Here is a 21,845-nt window from a genome sequence, read left to right as displayed (position 1 = left end):
CCCCTTCTGTGCACACTAAAACCTTTCCAGAAACAAAACAAAACTAAAACCTAAAATTAGGATTGGAAATCACTATACAAGTTTCTAAATCCCTATTTTTAATATGCCTAATTTAAAGTCCTAAATTCTAACAGTATAAACATAAAATATACCAAATACTACTACAGCCACTCCCACCACCACCACCAGTAACAAGCAAAACTAATTTTTTTAAATTAGATTGATTTTTAAAAGACAGATACAGTAAGAGACAAAGCATTCCCTTTTCTTTCTAATTAGGTATAAAGGAGGGTTGCTTAAAAAGCTGATAATATAAACAAATCTTAGGACTAAAAGAAAGACATGCTTATTGTGAAAAAGAAGTGAAAAATGTTTTGCCATTAGATAATTCCCAAGAGTCTCTGATATCATCACCCTAAAAAGTGGATTAGAAGTAAAAAATTACTAGTAATAAAAATTTATTATGAAATCTATGAGCTTTCACTTCCCAGAACATAAATAAAATACAAAAAAACATAAACTGTAAAAGAACTCCATGGACTGTAACTTAGATATAAACTGAATTCAGAAAATTGTTACAAATTAATCAAAAAGGAAATTATATACAGTAGAACCCTATAAAACAGAGGTAGCCTGGGACTGTGTTGGCCAGGTCAATAAAGTCAGTTATCATTTCCACTGTACTCAGCTCTCTAGTTCTCATTTCAAGCCCTCAAGTGGTTTCAATATATACACAAGAAACAAAAGTAAAACAAGACATTTTAATGAAACACCTTCACTCAATAAATCCAAACTTCCAGAATCCTTTTATATAAATATTTTCTTATCCCTTCAACACAATTTAAATGTTTTATTTGGTAGTACAGGATCAAATTCCATCCCTGACAAGGTATCTTTAAATAACTTTACGCCAACAGCTAGAACATGAGTCTTCTCAACGACAAATTACAAAAGCAACACAAAGTAAAGAAGAAGCAGGGTAACAAAATGAAACAGAATTCCACAAATACTGTCACTGCTACCCTGAATGTTATATAAATAAAATCACATGGAGTTTACAAATTAGTTATAACAGTATGGGAAAATAATGTCCTACCTTTGTTAGAAAAAGGTAAATGTTGCAACTGGGAAAATAAGAAATCCTGGCTGGTTCTCAAGTACCTCATCGTAGGACCAGAGGTATCAGAGCACGCACACAGCTGATAGATCACCTAAGGAGTTAAAATGAAGTAAAAAGATACACGAATCACTTCCTTTGTGTTACAAATTTTAAGACAGAAGGTGAAATTAGATTTGCTAAATGGAAACTAAGACCCATCAATAACTTAAGAAAAATGGATGAACACATGCAAAACACAGATGCCCAGTCACAAGCAGTCATTAGCACCCCAACTCAAGAATATACACTGGAATGTACTGAGTGCTGATGACATTATTATACAACTAATGTTTAAGTTAACCTAATGTATTTATTAATACATATAGTTAATTAACAGACTTCAGTATTTTAACTACTTGGAAATAACCGCTAGAATTTTTTTTAATGTTTTAATTCACTTTTTGAGAGGCAGAGAGAAGCAGAGCATGAGTGGGGCAGGGGCAGAGAGAGAAGACGACACAGAATCTGAAACCCGCTCCAGGCTCTGAGCTGTCAGCACAGAGCCCAACATGGAGCACAGAGCCCAACGCAGGGCTCAAACCCACAAGCCGTGAGATCATGACCTGGGCCAAAGTCAGCCCCTTAACTGACTGAGCCACCCAGGTGCCTAGAAGTAACTTCTAAAATCCATACTTAATGTAGTTGAACTTGGGAAGTAACTTACCAGGATTGAAGTAATCAAAAAAATTACAAAAAATCCACAAATTCAACTAAATAACAAATATAAACTCTCAATTAAATAAAAAATTTAACAGAAAATAACAGAATTGGGGATAAAGGCTTTTACATCAAATATAAGAAGTTAATACCTATAACATATATAAAACCCTCCATTAAGTTTATGACTCTCAAATACCTAAACAGATAAAATGGCAAAAAACATTTGACAGGAAGAAAAAATATATAGCCCACCATCAAAAAATATCCGTCCTTTTCAGTGATAAAAAAAATTAACAGGCACCAGCATGGCTCAGTCAGTTAAGTGTCTGACTTCGGCTCAGGTGATCATCTCACAGTTATTGGGTTGAGCTCCTCTTTGGGCTCTCTGCTGTCAGTACAGAACCTGCTTTGAATCCTCTGTTCCTCTGTCCCTTTCTCTGCTCATCCTCTGCTTGCGCTCTACCCCCACCCCCGCCCGCTTTCTCTCTCAAAAATAAACACACATTAAAAAAATAATAACAAGGCCTCACTGGCTCAGTCAGTAGAGGTGTAACTCTAAATCTCAGAGTCACAGGAGTTTAAGCCCCCACACTGGGTATGGATTCTACTTAAAATTAAAAAATAAAAAACTCAGGCAATAAGGCAGGCCTCTTTCTGTAAAGAGCAACGTTTTTAACTATAAAAAGCAAATCCTGGGTGTGCCTGCGAGGCTCAGCTGGTTAAGCGTCAACTTCAGCTCAGGTCATGAACTCAAGGTTCGTGAGTTCGAGCCCATCAGGCTTTCTGCAGTCAGTGTGGAGCCTGCTTCAGATCCTCTGTCCTCCTCTTTCTCTGCCCCTCCCCAACTCATGCTCGCTCTCTCAAAAATAAATAAAACATTAAAAAAAAAAAAAAGCAAATCCCACTACTTGGCAAATGAAAGTTTTCACTCTTCATTTGTGAATGATTTTTTATAAGTACTTATTAGATGCTTTCCCTGTAACAAGCATTTTAAATTCATCTGTTATTGGCACTACTTAATACCTACTCTCATTGTCAAGATTACTTGCAAATTAAAATCTGAGGTCATAAAACTATTCACATCCTTTGATCCAACACTCTATCAACATTATCTGTAGATCTGTATTTACAAATTCACCTACATGCTAAAACTTACATGTAACTCCAAAATCAATACACGCATACTCCTGCAGTCACTCATAGGAAGGCACAGAGCAGCAAAACGCTAGAGCTGCCCCATTAGCACACTCCCAGCTGAGGCTGAAGGCCATGCTCTGCCCTGGCTTCAGCGGTCACATCACAACAGGTGTCCTGACCGCATTTTGTTTGGGATCTGTTTTTAATACTTTGTGCATGTTTTTAGTGATTTTTTCTGTTCTAGAATGGTCCCAAATGGTAAGGGTTCCTAAGTGCAAGAAGGCAATGCTGTGCCGTATAGAGAAAACATGGGTGTTAGGTAAGCTTCATTCAGGCACTGGCTACAGTGCTCCTGGCCATGACTGCAATGCTAGTGAATCAACAATATGTATTAAATAAAGTGTCTTTAAACAAAAACAAATAAAACAAGGTTAATTCTTAGTTGATGAAAATGCTGGGACAGAGGTTTATAGGGTTCTAACACTAAGTTTTCCCTAGGAGCAATGGTTTGATATTTGCCAATTCAGTGTTCACTGTCAATTTATAAAACCAGTAATGACAATCACCTGCAAAGTCATGTCTGAAATTATGTATTTTTTAAATGTTTACTTATGTGTTTTGAGAGAGAAAAGAGGGGAAAGGGGCAGAGCGAGAATCCCAAGCAGGCTCTGCCCTGTCAGCATACAACCTGGCATGGGGCTCAAACTCAGGAACCATGAGATCATGACCTGAGCCAAAACCAAGAGTTGGACGCTTAACGACTGAGCCGAGGTGCCCCTGGAATTACATTCTTAAAATAAACATAAAACAACAGGAGCAACTAAAGGTGTTTGCTAGAGTAAAAAACTTGGAAACAATGTATTGAAAGTTCATACAGAGAGGGGGAAGGGACACAAAACTGTCCGCTGAGTGTAACTATACAAACAGGTACACACAAGGAAGAAAGATGAGAAGGTAAAGACTTTGACGGTTCTACTGCAGATGTAGGTTTGTCTTTCACCTAGCTTTGACATTATTTTTGATACTCTATAAACAAATAAAAATTTGGTAAGTAATAATGAACGTCTTCAAACAAAACAAAATCAGTCAATCATATCAGATGGTCAGTTAAGAAGATAGAAGAACAGGTGCTCTGTTGGGACAAAGATGTGGGACAGTTTATATCTTAGAGGGAGGACACAGGAAAGGAGTTCCCAAAGCACTACAAGCATTTGCCCAGCAAGCTCCCCAGTTCCCTAGGCTAGGCAAGAAAAATCTCCGTCCTCAGAGAGGAGAGAACACCAGCCCAGGCAAAATCTCAGCGTCTGCCCCCAGAAAGCCGTGTGCTGCCGGGAGACAAAGGTATCAGTAAGGTCCAAACTAGTTCCTTTTGCTATAATCAGAGTTATCTAAGCTAACAAGCTCTTCGAAGTTTGAATTTTTTTCTGAAGCAGAGTGAAGTGTAAACCTATAGATGAAGGAAGCATTTTTCATGAAAAATGGAGCAGTGCCTTATTAAAATGCAGATTCTGACCCGGCAGCGGGGAGCAGGGCCTGAGACTCTGCTCTAACAAGCTCCCGGGAGGTAGGGCTGTTGAGGCTGGACCACACTTGGAGTAGCAAAGTGATGAGCATATGTAAGAACCTGGCAGATGGGTGGTCCAGACATGCTTCCTTGGGCCAGTACAGGGTACTAAACAACAGAGAATCTGGCAAACCAGGGTCCACCCACTAACATGGTAGAAACTAGCAGAGCTGAGTAGCAAAGCACGTGCTTCCCAGGCTGTCAGATCCCCCTCCCCCTCCCCACCTTTCTGTCTTAACTCTGGCTTCGTTCACTTACTTCACCTGCCTAACTCCTTCAGCCTAGATGATGAAGCTTATCGACTGCTTCTACCTAAATATGTCGAATTCTGTAATGCTGCTAAAATGTACATCAAGTTTATTCCCCCATTAAGGAAGAATTCATTTTGATTCTAGTACCTACAGCGAAGGGCTGTCTGGACACTCAGAAGATATAAGAAAATAGTAGAGAATTACAAGAAGAGAAATAGGAGAAAAAAGAAAAATCTCCAGCTCACTAGAAGTCAATAATGCCTTTCTTATTATGGCAATGTAAACCCAGGGCACTACTGAGATGGAGAAATTAGGTGCATCCTAGAAAGCTTAGTTCTTAAAACACAAAATGAATAAAACAGAAAATAATCACAAGTGAACAAAAGCAAAACAAAAGTTCTCACTCTAGTTTAAACTTGACACTAAGTGGACTTTCCACCACCCTACACCTAGCTCAGAGCTGCAGGAGGCACAGGGTCTTAAAAAGCACTTTCTGGGGGCGCCTGGGTGGCCGAGGTGGTTAAGTGGCCTACTTCAGCTCAGGTCATGATCTCACGGCCTGTGAATTTGAGCCCCACGTCAGGCTCTGTGCTGACAGCTCAGAGACTGAAGCCTACTTTGGATTCTGTATCTCCCTCTCTCTCTGCCCCTCCCCTGCTTGCACTCTGTCTCTCTCTCTATTTAAGGAATAAATAAACACAAAAAATTTGAAAAAAAGAAAAAAGAAAAAAAAGAAAAGCACTTTCCGGGGCGCCTGGGTGGCTGAGTCGGTTAAATGTCTGACTCTTGGTTTTAGCTCAGGTCATGATCTTGTGGTTCTTGAGTTTGCGCCCCATGTTGGGCTCTGTGCCAGTACTGTGGAGTCTGCCTGGGATTCTCTCTCTCCCTCGCTCTTTGCCCCACCTACTCACTCTCTCTTAAAATAAATAAGCTAAAAAAAAAAACAAAAAACAAAAAACAAAAACCTCTTTGGGCCACATCCTACATTCTCAGTTAAGTCTCACCACAACCCACGGCACAAACAAAACCTCAAGAGAAGTTCTGTGGCGTGCCCAAGGTGACTCAGCTACTTAAGGGGCAGAGATGAGACTCAGAGGTCTTCTGACCCAAATCCATTGCTGTCTTCAAAAAGAAACAACTTGAAATGGCACCACTGGAAACTTTCCACACTAACAGGTCAAAATCAACCTCAAATTTCCCCTCATTTTCCAAGCGAGCAACATACAGGATCTGTAGATCTATAGGATCTGGGAGACTGTGCTGTATGGATTTTATCTATATGTGAGAGACAAGGCAAAGTACCAGATGAACTCATTTCGACTCAAGTCTTACTGCTCTACTTTTGTGTCTGTGATGTATGCAAGCGTTGGGTTAAATGTCCTCTACCAAGTGCTAAGAAGCACCGCCTTCTGCATACCTGGTAACACAGCTCAGCGAGCTGAGGGGACTCTCTCACGGCCACTGGGCCTGTTCTGCTGTCAGTTCCTTTCTCCAAGATGTTTAAAATGGCATGAAGGCATGTCCGAGGGCAACCTAAGACTCCTACATGAAACCACAAAGAAATTCAACTTTTAAAGTTTCTACATTAAAAACAACAAAGTATTTTAGAAAAGTTCAATTCCATAAACATATATTCTACTGTAAATACCCTTTCAAAGACTGACACCAAAAATTAATAAATGCTAATTTTCCAAGGCTTAATTTGTTCAGACTTGATCTAAGTTCTAAAGACTGACCCACCACATGACCTCTCATTTTCAGAGAATTATCCCAGGAGTCCCGAACTCAATGAATGACCACTTAGGTAAGCAAGTATGACGAGAAAGAAATGTCTGTGTGTCTTCCGGCCATACCTGGGTCCTGTAGGGTTGTGGTACTGACAGGCTTCTTCAATTCGAAGCCCAACAGGTAGAGAGCAAGATTGGGTGGATTGCGCTCCAGAGACGTTATGAGAAGATTCAAGATGTGGATTCTTGTTTCCTGACGGATTCCAGCTAATTTCTTTTCAAGTTCGGATCCTTCGTGTGGAAAACCACAAAACAAAATTACAAAACAAAACAAAGAGTCAACATAAGCCAAATTTAAATATATAAAGCTTGCATTCCAAACCTCCATGTCTTCTTCAAGTTTACCTCATCAGCCAGCACAGTGAGTTCAGATTTGTTGAAGAGCTTTCCACAAAGCCTTACAGGTTTGTACTAGCAAATTCTCAAACTTCTCTATCATCGTCAATAGACAGTTAACAGTTTTGTTTATATTAAGTATTAATATAAAGTAAAAAGCGAACACATTTATATAAGACATACCCTCTTCTAGGGGCGCCTACATGGCTCAGTTGGTTAAGTGTCAGACTTCAGCTCAGGGCATGATCTCACAGTTTGTGAGTTCAAGCCCCGTGTTGGGTTCTGTGCTATATTCTGTGTCTTCCTCTCTCTCTGCCCCTCACCCACTCACACTCTGTGTCTCTCGCTCTCAAAAATATACAAACATTAAAAAAATTTTTTTAAAAAGAAAGAAAGATATACCCTCTTCTAGACGTACAAATTCTTCTGTGTCTTCACTATCCAAACACTCCACAAATCCAGCCATCAGCTTCTGACTTACACTCTGGAGTCATATAAAGATTTGTTAAAAGACAAATTTATAAAGTTCTTTAATAATATGAGAGACATTATGACAAATATGATATATATTTATAAACATTTGTCTCTAAAGAAAAAAGGCAAATCTCTAAAGTATTTAGGTTTCAGTTACACTTTTAATAGAATACTCAGTTCCTCAAACAGTATTGTTAGCTCTCTATAGAAATAAGTGAAGAAATAAAAATTTTTAAAGCTGTTTTATTTATTTTGATGGAGAGCAAGCATAAGTGATGGGGAAAAAGGGGGAGGGAGGGAGGGAGGAGGGGAAGGAAAGAGAGAGAGAGAAAATCCCAAGCACTGACAGTGTAGAGCCTAACGCAGGGCTTGATGTCACAAGTGTAAGATCATGACCTGAGGTGAAATCAAGAGTCAGATGCTTAACAAACTGGGACACTCAGGTGCCTCAAGAAACAACATTTTTTAAACTATTGGTTTCAAAACTTGTTTCCCTAATTCTCTTTCCCAAAGAATCAAACCAGTTTAAAAAAAAAAATACATTTAATTGCCATCTCATGACCTCTTCATTTTTATACTCTTATACCAATGGTATGAGATCTTAATTAAAATAAAAAATAAGATTCTCATCTTCCCTCTTTACAAATGTTTTTGCCTGCCACCAGTTTTATGTTTCTGGGCTGAGAGATTAGATACTACTCAATATCCTCAGGAAATATAGCAGGAGGTTAAAACTGGTCATAATAATTCATACTCCAATGTAAGAGTGAGCTGAGAACCTCACCTTCTACATCCCCCATCATGTAGTTTTCAAGAACCTCATCCAAAAGCCAGATTAGATGTCAATTTTTACTATAAACAGTGGTTCTCAACCTGGGTGGTACTGCCACTCCAGATGCCACTGGAGAAATATGTGGAGCCAGAAGCCATCCAGAAATATGGGTGGCTCAGTGGGTTTAGTGCCCAACCTGTGGTTTCAGCTCAGGTCACAATCTCACGGTTTGAATTCAAGCCCCATATCAGGCTCTGTGATGACAGAGTGGAGCCTGCTTGGGATTCTCTCTCTCTCTCAATAAATAAACTAAAAAAGCCAGAAGGAAATATGCGGGAACATTCTGAGTTGTCACAACTAGAGCTTACTACTGGCACGCAGCGGCAGGGGACTAGAGATGCTGAGTCTTGCAATATGAGGAAGACGGACACACAAAGTGAAGATGTGTCCCATCCAAAATGCCAGAAGAGTCCCTGTTTTAAAACACTGCAAAGGAGGACGCAACAAAATTCAACTAGCTAAAAGCAGTGATTTCTAACATGAAGATACCATGGGACAAATGCCTATCAAGAGGGAAAAAAAGTAGCAGATTCCCCATTAGCAGCTATTCAGCGAGCTATTCAGAATAGAGACTATAAATGGATTAACAGGAGAGCATCTGAGAACTGTCTATAGTGCAATAGCAAAAGAAGTGACACAAAGGTAAGTCACCGGAAAGCCACAGAAGTAGACAACAGTGAGACACACTCAGAATTGCAGAGGCTCCCTCAGACCGTACACAACTGACAGAGAAACAGATGCAAAATACAAGCAGATGCTGCACTTACAAACCCCATCACCCCAGTGTGCTCGGAGCAGCAAGAGTCCCGTTGCGCCTTCGCGCGCACACACTACAATGCAGAGAGCACAGCCACGCACTATGGCATGTGTGCTGTCACTGCAGACAGTATGCTCAACATACACAGATCCCAGCCCAGCTCAGAACAGGTCTCACCATCGAATATAAATACACTTACTCTCACAGAAGTTTTTCATAAACAAGAACAAGATTCCTCCACAGACACTGAGACTTCCATTATGCACGCAGAATGAACCAAAAGAAATAACAACTTGGGGCGCCTGGGTGGCTCAGTCGCTTAGGCATCCTTCGGCTCGGGTCATATTTCACAGTTTGTGAGTTAAAGCCCCACATCAGGCTCTCTGCTGTCAGCATGGATCCGGCTTCAGAGCCAGATCCTCTGTCCCCCTCTCTCTCTGTTCCTCCCTCTCTCTTTTTCTCTCTCAAAAATAAACATTAAGAAATAACAAGATAATTAGTTACCTGGTCATGTGTGAAATCGCCAACCAATTTTATCTGAATATTAGAGTTGCAAGAGATACAGCAGAGGATCTTGGCACTTTCAAAGGCCAATTCTGGATTAGTATTGCCATGATACAGGTATCTTTAAAACAAGAAGACATTTGGGGAACACAAGGTGATGCAACTTTTGGCTTTTAAACACTCTTCTCAACAAAGAACACTTAGGATCAGGGTCATAGAGCACTCTTAGGTAAATCAGACAAAGATTTCCATTCTAACTAGATACAGCCTGTTATGGGTAAAACTGCATTCCTCCAAAATTCGATCACTGATATTTGAACCCAAAGTGAACATATTTGGAAACAGGGTCTTTGCAGATACAGTCAGTGAAGTTAAGGTGAAGTCATTAGGGACAGCCTTGGTCCAATGACTGATGTCCTTATTAAAAGGGGGACTTTTGGAATAGACACACATACACACACGAGGAGAATGCAGTGTGAAGCTGAAGGCAGTAATCAGGGTGACGCCTCTCTAAGTCACAGAGCAAACAGTGCCAAGCAAGCCACTGGAAGCTAGGACATACACAGTGAGAAGTTTGTTCCTGATCCCTGTCCTCCAAACACCCAGTCTCCCTACAAGAGACAAATAGTATTAAAATAATGTCATTTTCTACTTAGAAATGTTTAGGAACAGAATCCATTAAGGAAGAAGAAAAAGAAATTGTAAAGGTCAGTGTAATTAAAATCAGAGGGGCTAAAGAAGGTAAGAACAAAATGAGCTCCCCCCTCCCCCCACCGCTCCCCAGTCATGAATGAGAGATCAGATTTGGAAATCAAAGGCAAAACGCCCACATGATTTATTTCAACATTCTTCTACCTACAAATGTAACTTACCTGGCAATATTCACCACATTATCGGCCTTCTTAGTTCTGGGATTGATTCCCTGTAATAGCTGTTCTAAAGGAGAGACTATTAGAGCCAGCTGACTCTCTCTTAGAAGATCCATAAAGAGATTTTCCTTTTGCAGAGTAAGATTGAGAAGGGCAAGGCAGTGCTGCACTGCTTTCTCCAAATGCTTCTTCCCTACAAAATATATAAACTGAAATTAGAAAGTTCTACATGAATCTTAGAAATGCATAGTTCTTAGGAAAACCAGTTAAAGGACAAACTCTGGACTCAAAAGGCCCTCAGGAGGTCACTTACAGCAGCAACGTCATAAAACTGTTCCCTCATGCAATTCACGGTAATTTGGTAATTCAAGATTCCTTGTATGCAATGGCTTTTCCCTTATCTCTTCCTTGATTAGGTAAAGCAATGGTTCTCAGATGGGGGTGATTTAGGCCCCAGAGGACACCTGGCAGGGTCTGGAGATGCTTGGTTGTCACAACTGGGAAAGCACTACAGGCACTAAGGGGTAGAGCCCACAAAGCACAGGACAGCCTCCACAACACAGATTTTTATGGTCCACAATGTCAACGGTGCCAAGACTGAGAAAGTGACTTAGAGTAGTACGTGCTCGGTGCAGAAAATAAGCAAATAAAGAAATAGAGAATTTGAACAAGGATCTCCTATAATCCCACCATTCAAATTTAAAAGACACGGGCTCTAGAGCCAAACTGCCCAAGTTCAAATCACAGCCCTAAAACTTGCTGCAGATAAAGATGTGAAACCACTCTCTTGCACACTTTCCTTATTTACAAACTGGAAATAATAATAACATCCACCACAGAAGGCTTTTGTACAGCTTAAATGTGTCCAATGCGCTTTTAAAAGCAACAAGTACATACTAAGCACTCAATAAACCATGATAATTAGCAGTAATAATGATATTAAGTGAAATTTATTGAAACATTATGTATCAGGCACTATAGCAAGTGCCTTTACAAACACCATATGGACAAGCAACAAAAGGTACATTAGATTTAAATGTAAGCACATTAAGGACATCAGAGTGAAAGAAAGATCATTATCATTACCTATAAAAGACCATGCAATGAAAACAGTTCTAGTGACCATCTCTGTACCTTACTCTTTCACTTTTAACATACTTTGCTTGTATGACTCACTGAAACCACCATTGTGGATACTGAGAATCTTAGTGAAAAAGAATTATAAAAATCATCGGTTTCAAACCTCCATATACCAGAAATGAAAATATCAAAACTGTTTTCAAGACATTAAGTAAGACACTGAGGCACGCACCAGGGAAAGGGGCATAGGTGTCGAGCTGCTTAACGCCTTCCTCCAGCAAACTGAGCGCAAGCTCCAACATTGGGGACTCATTCAGAAGATGGTACATCAGACTAAATCCTGGTGGCTTGTAGGCTATGATTTCTTCTCCTAAATGAAACATAACACAGTCCAAGAGGTGACCAGTCAGTATTTTTGTCACACCTTCGATTTATATGAAATATATGAGATTTGTAATTTAAATGGCATCTAAATGGGCAAGTTTCAATTTAGAGACAATGACACAAACTGTATACAGTGGTAATTCCCAAAGGGCTGATTTGCTCACAGCAGTTAGTTACCTATGTTAACTCATTAAAGGATCAGTAAGGAGGTGTTCTTTCATTCGGCGAAATTTTATTTTCTCTTGCACAGAACAATTAAAATAACAATATAACAAAAAATTATATTCCAACTTAATTCATTAACTTAGAAATAATTTGTAACATACATATAATTTATAAGTTACAAATAGCTTTATTAATAGTTGACAGCTTATTTGAAAGCAACAAATTTACCTTGTAATTCCACAAACTGGTCTACAAAATCTTCAAGCTGAGGCTCATAATCTCTGAGCAATTTATAAAACACCTCCAAAACAACCTCGGCAACTTCCCACTATAGAAAGAGACAAATATTACGGTTAACAATAAAATAGTCCAAGGTAATGGCCTTATTAGGCTTTTCATTCCTCCCACTTTTCTCCAGAACATGACTGAAGTCCCTTCTCCAAAATGTCAAATATCTCATATTTTCTCTAAAATTCTCAGGCTGAAAGGGTCCGAGAAATCATCTAATCACCCAATGTCACAGAGAAAGCTAGTGAAGCTCAGAGCATGAATAACTGCCCCCAAACCATAAAGCTTGGTAGGAAATGTGCTGGAAATTAAGCCCTGGACTTTTATCCCAGACCAGTATTCTATCCTCTGGCTCTAGCCAAACAAGTTAAGAAGACTCAATCGCTGGTAGGCTTGCCCCATTAATACTTTTTTGTTAAAAATGGGTTTTAAGGAGTGCCAGGAGTGGCTCAGTTAGGCTTTGGCTCAGGTCATGAGTTCGTGGTCCGTGACTCTGAGCTCCGCATCCGGCTCTGTGCTGACAGCTCAGAGCCTGAAGCCTGCTTCGGATTCTATGTCTCCCTCTCTCTCTCTGCCTCCCCTGCTTGTGCTCTGTCTCTCTCTCTCTCAACATAAAAAAAAAAATGTTTTCTAAAAGCTATGTAAAAAGGAAAAATATTTATGCCAAAGGAAAATATATACAATAGTATAGATGGTAAAATTAAAACTTTGCTCTAAAAAATTCCATTGCACAGAATTTATTAAGGTGGGGTCTGGTGACTGCAGATAGGATGGATTTTTAAATTATTATTTTAAAACAATTTCCACTACACATAATTTTATCAAGGCTGAGTCTGGGAAGTGGGATTATACGGCGATTCTTTTTTAATTATTATTTTTAAATTATCCACCTATCTATATCTTCCAAAAACTTTAAGATCATTTATTTAAATAAAAAAGGCTTATCACCACGTAATGATGGATTTTAGGATTTATAAATATATACACTAGCTCTATATTATTTACCTCTAAAGCACTATTTTTTGTGAGAAGCTAGTGTTCTACAATACAGTGACAGGAGTTAAACCTGAAGAAGACTTTCAAGTAAAAAACCCCTGAAGCTGAGGAAATATGTCTGAGGGTAAATAAGTTGGGGTGAGCGGAAATCAGTGGTAGCTAGGGGAAACAGCAGCCCCGGAAGTGTCCAGATGCACGAATGAGAAACAGTAACCCCTGGCAAGAACATGGTTGGATTCGAGATCAAAACATTTAGGTCATAATGACCTTTTTAAGAAAATGCAATTAAGATACTTGAGACAACTGTGAAAATGTATCAGCATTTTGTTGCAGAGGTCGCAATTATCAGCATCCATTACTCGGCATCCGAAATGACTTGTATTAACAAGGCATGGTTGCCATCACTATTTTCATCCAATAAGGAAACAGATGATAAAGAGGTAATTTTAGGACTGAAATGTACACCTCTCCCAGTGTTCATTTTAACTAGTGAGAAGCAAAAGTCATAAAACAATGGACAAAAAATGAGTTTCAGTTATCTGGGACTAAACATTAGAAAAAACTGTGTCCAATGAAAGGGTAATGAATACATAAACCATGCTACACATACAAGTAATGATTATGCAGTCAATGAAGAGATGGTTTTCAAAGAAATCTCTGATGGCATGAAAAAGTGCTCATGACACTGTATTTAGTGGCCAAAAAGAGATACAAACTATCTCAATTTCAGTGTGTGTGTGTGTGTGTGTGTGTGTGTGTGTGAGAAAAAGAGTAAGTCATCCTTCCTTTGGCAACAGGATTATGGGTAATATTTCTTCATGTTATTTTTCTGTATTTTCCTAACTGTCCCAAATTAGCACAAACAATATTATTTTCATAACCACTAATACAACAAATAAACCCAACAGGTTCAAAAACAGCAAACTGTAAAGTAGAAATGTTCCTACAAGACACATCGAAACATATTCTGTGAGGCAATAAACAATATTCTAGACTAAGTGCGTTACGTCAGAACCTGAAAGGGTCTCTTACACAGCTTAGTGGTTATGAGCTTGAATCTGGAATCAGAGTCCTAGGTTCAAATCCTGGTCCTGGACCTTAGGCAAGTTCCTTAACCTTGCTAAGCCTCCATCTGTAAAATGGGAATATTAATAGTACCTGCCTCAGAGTAATAATGGTATTACATAAGATGATATATAAAGTAAATTCAGTTTTGAGTGTATCACAACCAGAGCAAATATGTACATAAATGTCAGTGGTCCCTCAGCCTCAATTCCCGGCAAACATACCTAAAAGATCATAATACATCTTGCTATTAAGACAAGGCTTCACAATCCAAAAGCACTACTAATCAATAGAGATTGGTGTGCAAGTTTAAACTTATTTCAATCTCTAAATCATCTCAATAAAGGATATTATGTTTCCACCTGACAAAGGTGTGACATTTTTGGTTCAATTTTGGTCAAAATTTGTTCAATTAAGGACCTGAGTAACTATGAATTCATAACCAATTAAATTACTGATCACTCAAAAGTCAGTGCTTTGGTTTTTGTGCTCAAATTTATTTTTTTAATGCACATAAACTAATCAGATCACAGATATCTCCATGTCAAAACTGAATTTTACTGATTGTCAAAAGCTAAAGTGAATTTGTGGCATCTCATACCTTTAATTTAAAAAAAAAAAAAAAGGCAGCAATAAACAAATAAAGAGAAAATAGGTTTTCTCTGTATCTTACCTTTTCAGCTGCTCTCCGGTAAGCTCTTGTGCGGAATCGGAGAAACACAGAATCTCTAAGGAACTGCAAATATGGGTCGAAGCCAGGGGGCCGCAGGCCAGCACCCAAATTAGAAGGAAATGAGCTCTCTACCAGGGTACTAATAAGCTGGCAAAAGGCCCGAGTCAACGGGTATTCTTCACAGCGGGATTCTATTTCATTTAGTTCAACCTTCCAAAAGAAAAAATAAAGAAAGTTAGTAATAAAAAACAATCAGCTATAAAGTACAGAACATTTTGCAGACGGTCATCATCATTATCATCATGGCACCAAAAGATAAATTATCTCACCTTTTTTTCATTTAGAGGAAAAGATGCAAAACTATTATATACATTGAGATTAATCAGATGGAAGATTTTTAAATTCCCACATATTCTTCCCATGTGTGAATTAAAAATAGAAATCTTGTATGTTTCTTTATGAAAAAAAGAGGGAGAGTGTAGAGACAGAAGAAAGGAAACTAAAACAAGTAAATTCTCACTTCAGGTTGACCCAAGTCATCTAATTAAATGGAGCTCAAAGCAAACTTTGAGTTCAGATGGTTGCCATACCACATCCTTTCCCAAGCTGAAACCTAAAGTATTTTGGTTCCTCTCAGGAAAAGTGTCACCTCCATTTCAATACTGACCAAGCAATAATACTTCAAATGAAAACATATTAAATTTTAAAATTATAAGGAGGAACCTAGGAAGGTAAGAATAATTTTTGTTAATTTTCATTGTGTGAATGTATGAGTTAGAGCATTTAAACTAAAAGGAGGGGCGCCTGGGTGGCTCAGTCGGTTAGGCCTCCGACTTGGGCTCAGGTCATGATCTCAGAGCTCATGGGTTCGAGCCCCGCATCGGGCTTTGGGCTGACAGCTCAGAGCCTGTAGCCTCCTTCCAATTCTGTGTCTCCCTCTCTCTTTCTGCCCTTCTCCCACTTGTGATCTCTCTCTCTCAAAAATAAATAAACACAAAAAAATAGTAAAAAATAAGTAAATAAACCAAAAGGAAAACTTTACCTCGATACCAATCGCTTGCCTCTGACTTGGAACTCTTACAGTCTGCAGTATCTTAAAATAATAAGAATGAGATGTTAGAAGCATTCTCTAGTCTTCAATGAAAAGTAGTGACTGTAATATGAGTTATATTCCTCACTCACAGCATGCATGTATCTCAGGACGCTAATCAGAAAGGACAACTGAGAAGTCTCCGATGGACTTTCATTAACAATTGTGTGTGGTTCAGGTAGAATCTTCAATTATTTGGGCTTCAGAAAACTGATAGTTTCTAAGTGCACACAAGATGCATTTTCAGCAAATTTCCCCTGAGATATTCTAGGAATGAATCTTAAGAGGACAAAAATTTCACCAGTGTTCAAGACCAGCCCTACTATTAGCACCAGAAAACCAATAATTACATTTGTTAAGAACATGTTTGAACAGGTTTCTTACGTGTGCAAAAGTTTTCAGTTTAAGCTACTCCGACCTGACCTTACTAGGAACATAGAGCAGTATATGGTATAATTAATTACATTTAATGTCATGTTACTTAATGTAAGATCTTACAAGTTGAAAATATACTTTCAGGCAGAATCCTTTAAAAAGAAGTCCTGCGCTAAGGATAGAAATGTCTAAACCCACTCATATTTCATTCTCGGTAGAAAGGAGCACTATAGGCACTTAGAACATGAAGTACTGATACACTTATAAACGACAAAAATGAGGTATTAATACTAAACCAAAAGTGAATCAGCCTCTGGGCACACACCAGCTCCCTTCATTTTGCTTTCATCAAGTATCATTACATCTTCCGGACACATGTTATAAAATAACTAGACTATTTTCTTGCCTTAAAATGGTGTTACAATCACTGGCTCCTGTATGTCGTAGTGTTTTTTAGACAAACACGTATTCCACTTCACCATTTTCCTAGAGATATTTCTGTAAAAAACATCATTATTCTCCTTTTTAAATTCAGCACCTATACTGAATAACTACACCTTCACAGAAAAATACGAATAGGCCTCACATCTCAAGAAAGAAAAGTTCAAAGGGAGATACTTCATTCTTCTGGTATGAGACAGGACGACACAGAAGGCAGAAGCGAAAAAAGGGAAGTGGATGTTCCCCACATTTAATGAGTACAAATAATGCCTGAAGGCTTTGATCAGCCTGGTCTCAAAGACAAGAGTTGAGGCATTCTGTCCATTTATTAATTTCTCACAGACAGTGAAGAAGTCTTAAGAGAAGAACCCATCTCCAGTAACCTAGTGAAGCTGTCAGCTGATCCGAGAGAAAAACCCACGGTTGTTGGTTTCCGATGCTACACTCGGTACTACGGTCGTAGCTGTGTAACCGGGAAGGTCATGGCGTACTGTAGGTTGCAAACTGGATGCTCTCGCCTCTACCATCCTGTAATAAATAGGAGAGCTTGTAATGCTACCTGAGTGTATTCCAACGACTGCCAGAGGGAAGCAGCAATCTCAGGAGATTTGCCAAAAGCTGCCAGGGTCTTGAGCAGCTCCGCTTTGAGGACAGGGGGGATGCTGCACTGCAGGAGCCCCAGGATCACCACCACCGGGGTCCACTGAGGGTGCTCACAGAGCGCCAGCCGTGCATTTTCACTCTGGGGATTGAACGCAAAAAAAACAAGAGAGACTTTCCATGTTTGAAAGCTATGGAAAATGACCAGCAATAATCTAAATAGCTAGCTAGCTCCTGTACCGAGCAGTCAAGGCCTGATACACACTAAAACGACGAGAAGCCTATGGCCTGTGCTTGAGGTCTATCAGTGGATCAAATCAGATAACAGCTCAGTCAATGTAAGGAAGGGAGGAGAAATAGCCTTTTACAATTACTTTTATAGCTCTAAGCGTGGAAAATACTACATAGGAGATAAATGGTCGGCCAGGGTCACATAAATCTTACCTGCGCACTGTCAATCCTGCATGAAACAATGTAATGTTTTTTGTATAATACATGAATAAATGCCTTTTCAATTTTTGAGGAAAAAATGAAGAATATGGTCTCAAATACCACTCCATTTTAATTCAATAAGAAATAATTACTAGCTTTATGTTTTAATGTTTAATAATGTTAATCCTGGGAAAACCAAAAAGTTAGAAGACACTATTCCTATCTTCAAGACAGAATATCTACACACCTTTGCTCTAGAGTATAAGAGAAATAACTTGAAGAGATTGTTGAGTAGAGAAATTATATAATGAAACTAATGTTTCTTACAAAGACTATTTTTGGGGGGCTCGTGGGGGACTCAGCTGGTTAAGCATCCAACTCTTGATTTTGACTCAGGTCATGGTCTCCCGATTGGTGAGATCGAGATCCCCAGTCAGACTCTACACTGGCAGCACAAAGCCTGCTTGGGATTCTTTCTTCTCACTCTTTCTCCTTCTCTGCCCATCCCCTGTTGGCGGATGCTCTCTCTCTCACTCTCTCTCAAAATAAATAAACATTTAAAAAAAATTCAAAGACTAATCTGGCAGTAGCAGGTAAGATGGTTTGGTGTAAGGAGAGAATAAAAAAATAATACAGTAAATAACTTTTCTTTTTAATTAAAAATATTCTTGGGATAGTTTACAACAATAGTGACAGAAGTTTTTGCAAATTGAATTTGTCTCAGATTTATCTGTCCTAATGCTTATACGTGCACAAGTATGTAAACTGTGGTACTGAGTACCACTTTTTGTTGAAAATACTGCTCTTGCTGAACTGTCTTGAGCACTGACTATGACGCAGTTTCTCACTTATGTAAATACTCGCATCCTAGCGGTCAAGAGGCTTCGGATGCAGAACCTAGAACCAGTTTTCGGGAACAATTGCAAACCGCCATGGTACTGTGCGTCTAGTCATAAACCACTTAAAACTGTGAAAATATGGTTTACATTTAATTACACATAAAGGTAAATGAAGAATTCAATTCAGTACCAGTTAGCTGGTACATTTTAGGGAGCTTTTCACATCAACTGCCCACCTATATAATTTATAGTTTGACATGATATGTTTCAAAAAAATTACTTATGGGGCACCTGGGTGGCTTAGTCGGTTAAGCGTCTGACTTTCGCTTAGGTCATGATCTCGCGGTTCGTGGGTTCGAGCCCCACGTCAGGCTCTGTGCTGACTGCCGGCTCAGAGCCTGGAGCCTGTTTCGGAGTCTGTGACTCCCTCTCTCTCTGACCCTCTCCTGCTCACGTTCTCTCTCTCTCTCTCTCTCTCTTTCGGAGTCTGTGACTCCCTCTCTCTCTGACCCTCTCCTGCTCACGTTCTCTCTCTCTCTCTCTCTCTCTCCTAGAAATAAATAAAACATTAAAAAAAATTAAAAAAAAAATTACTTAGTATAAACCCATTAAGGATCTGGGAGAAGAGAAGAAGCTTAGTGTAGAACTAAGCTTTTAAAGTATGTTTTATTTTTTAATTGTGGTCTTGGTGCAAATGTTAGTTATGCCTTATTCTTATCACTATTAGATCACCATGCTGTGACATGGTTTATATACATGCTGCCCTAGATAGTTTGTAATTATTTGTTGCAAACTTATGACTACCCCTATTAACTTTCTTTTATGTAAGTTCTTTGTAAGAGTTTCTTAAACTTCTGCTTATTTAATTTTGAATAGAAGCTAAATCCAGAATTAAAAAAAAAATTCTTAGGATGCCTGGGTGGCTCAGTCGGTTAAGTGTCGCACTCTGGCTTGGGTCATGATCTCACAGTAAGTGAGTTCGAACCCCATGTCCAGCTCTGTATAACAGCTCAGAGCCTGGAGCCTGCTTTGGATTCTGTGTCTCCCTCTCTTTGCCTCTCCCCTGCTCTCACCGTGTCTCTCAAAAATGAATAAAAATTAAAAAAAAAAAAAATCTTGCGGCGAGGTGCCTAGGTAGCTCAGTTGGTTGAGCATCAGACTCTTGATTTTGGCTCAAGTCATGGCCTCATGGTCATGGAATCGAGCATGGCACCTGCTTAAGATTCTCTCTCTCTCTCCCTCTGTCTCCTCCCCTGCTTGAATACTCCCTCTCTCTCTGTCCCTCTAAAAATAAAAAATTTTTAAAAGTAAAAATTGAAAAAAAATTCTTGGGGCACCTGGGTGGCTCAGTCAGTTGAATGTCCAACTATTGATTTAGCTCACGTCATGATCCTAGGATCATGTGATTGAGCCATTAGGCTCTGCACTCAGCATGAAGCCTGCTTAAGATTCTCTCAACGTCTCTGTCTTTCTCTCTCTCTCCCTCCGCCTGCCCCCTCCCCCGCTTACACTTTCTCTCTAAAATAAAAATTTTTAAATATTCTTTATGTATACATACACACCAACAAATATCTATGCTAAGGAACTTTCTAGAAGGATGTGAATCCAAACACTGATTCTTCTTTGCCCTTCTATTTTCTTTCAGGCATATGCTATTTATTATTTTCACATTAGCTGACGGCAATAAGTAGAGCTACTGTGACATGCTCTGAAGGTTTAAAAAAACACAGAGCTTAAAACCAGAATAAACTTCAAGCATTTCACAAAAATTTGGGAGTTCCTTAAAATGCCCCTGTGCTAGAAAACAAATAAAATTACACTCTCACATACTATGAATGGTAATTACCCAAGTAATGATGGTGGATGTGAGCTGCAAAAAGGCAATCAATCCATCCTGCTCCTTCTGGGTGATGCCACGTGAAGGAAGGTGACGGTACTGGACACTATCTGCGCTTGGAAGATCCTTCCGGAGGTGCTCATGGTAAAGCATTAAGGAATGAAAGAAATGTTCCCAGGAAACAGGACTGCCACCTGTTCCCTGAATATTTTCAACTGTAAAGAAAGACAGCACAGAATTTTCTTTCAAAAATATCTATGCATTTGCTTAAAAATGGAAGAAGAAAATTAAAAAACAACAACAACAACACTTTGCTTTTGTCCTAGATAAGCAGAGTATGCTATCTTGTCTAGAATGAGCAGTGCTTGAAAATTGTGTAGAATCCATCTGTGAGCTAAATCTCTGGATTAATTCTTCCTCAGGCTAAGAATGGGCAGTAAATGCAACGGTAAATTACTTGAATGTCAGTTATCTACTTCATGTCCATAGGAGTTGTCTGTGTTGTCTTATAACAACGCAGGGCTACCTTCCCCATCAGATAATTCCCAAACGTGAGCTTACATTCCCAGAGGGAGGAAAGTACAGCCTCGATTTGTAAATTACACTACTCCACCACATACCAAGCAAAGGGCAAGATAAGCAGGCCTTGACACAGTCGTCAAAACACCGGCCTTGGAGCAAGGCAGACCTCAATTCCAATCATGTGACCTCGGGTAAATTACTTCCCTAAACCTCAGTATCCTCACATGTAAAATGAAAATAATAATATCTACCTAGCAAAGCAGATGTTTAATAACTATTTCTTTCTCTTCTCTTTTCCAGTGTTTTGATTTAACCAGACTCAAGTCTGAAAATTAAATGAGGAAATTGGGAAATGGTTGACAGAGAAACTGTAAGTATAGAAATTTGGAAAACAAGTACTTATGAACATGAATTTAAAAAATCAAACTCATATGGCAAGGGTACATATGTTGAATACCAGATGTGTTCTTGAAAGTTTTTATATATTAATTTTGATTTCTTAAACTGAATTGTACTTAATAAAGTAAATGGTAAAACTCCCCAATCTATGAGACTATAATTAAGGCATCACTATGCATAAAGCTATCAAGGTACTTTTTTCTCATTATTGTAAAAATAATTTATACACCTGGTGGAACCTAGTACAAGTAACCAGTATTCTTTAATAGGCAGGAGGATAGTGATGTCAAGAATGTCATGGGGCAACTGGGCGGCTCAGTTGGTCCAAC

The 21,845-nt window shown here is 39.0% G+C and overlaps 1 protein-coding gene across 1 annotated transcript in view; it reads right to left on the bottom strand.

Moving 5' to 3' along the window:
* The window catches only part of NUP205 (nucleoporin 205), an 85,987-nt gene that overhangs the window by 37,675 nt on the left and 26,467 nt on the right, over nucleotides 1-21,845 (bottom strand). Inside the window, exons 12-23 of the mRNA XM_039243539.1 lie at nucleotides 20,605-20,810; nucleotides 17,447-17,629; nucleotides 16,024-16,074; nucleotides 14,982-15,191; nucleotides 12,188-12,287; nucleotides 11,643-11,780; nucleotides 10,334-10,523; nucleotides 9,462-9,582; nucleotides 7,297-7,378; nucleotides 6,625-6,789; nucleotides 6,189-6,313; nucleotides 1,097-1,211 (exon numbers count right to left, since the gene is read on the bottom strand). Of these exons, the coding sequence (XP_039099470.1) occupies nucleotides 1,097-1,211; nucleotides 6,189-6,313; nucleotides 6,625-6,789; nucleotides 7,297-7,378; nucleotides 9,462-9,582; nucleotides 10,334-10,523; nucleotides 11,643-11,780; nucleotides 12,188-12,287; nucleotides 14,982-15,191; nucleotides 16,024-16,074; nucleotides 17,447-17,629; nucleotides 20,605-20,810 (1,686 nt within the window). The remainder of the gene's footprint in view (nucleotides 1-1,096; nucleotides 1,212-6,188; nucleotides 6,314-6,624; nucleotides 6,790-7,296; nucleotides 7,379-9,461; nucleotides 9,583-10,333; nucleotides 10,524-11,642; nucleotides 11,781-12,187; nucleotides 12,288-14,981; nucleotides 15,192-16,023; nucleotides 16,075-17,446; nucleotides 17,630-20,604; nucleotides 20,811-21,845) is intronic.

Source organism: Hyaena hyaena, unplaced genomic scaffold, assembly GCF_003009895.1.
Source record: "Hyaena hyaena isolate Hyena2069 unplaced genomic scaffold, ASM300989v1 scaffold_8, whole genome shotgun sequence".
In the NCBI taxonomy this organism is placed as follows: domain Eukaryota; kingdom Metazoa; phylum Chordata; class Mammalia; order Carnivora; family Hyaenidae; genus Hyaena; species Hyaena hyaena.
This window is presented reverse-complemented; position numbering and strand designations above follow the sequence as displayed.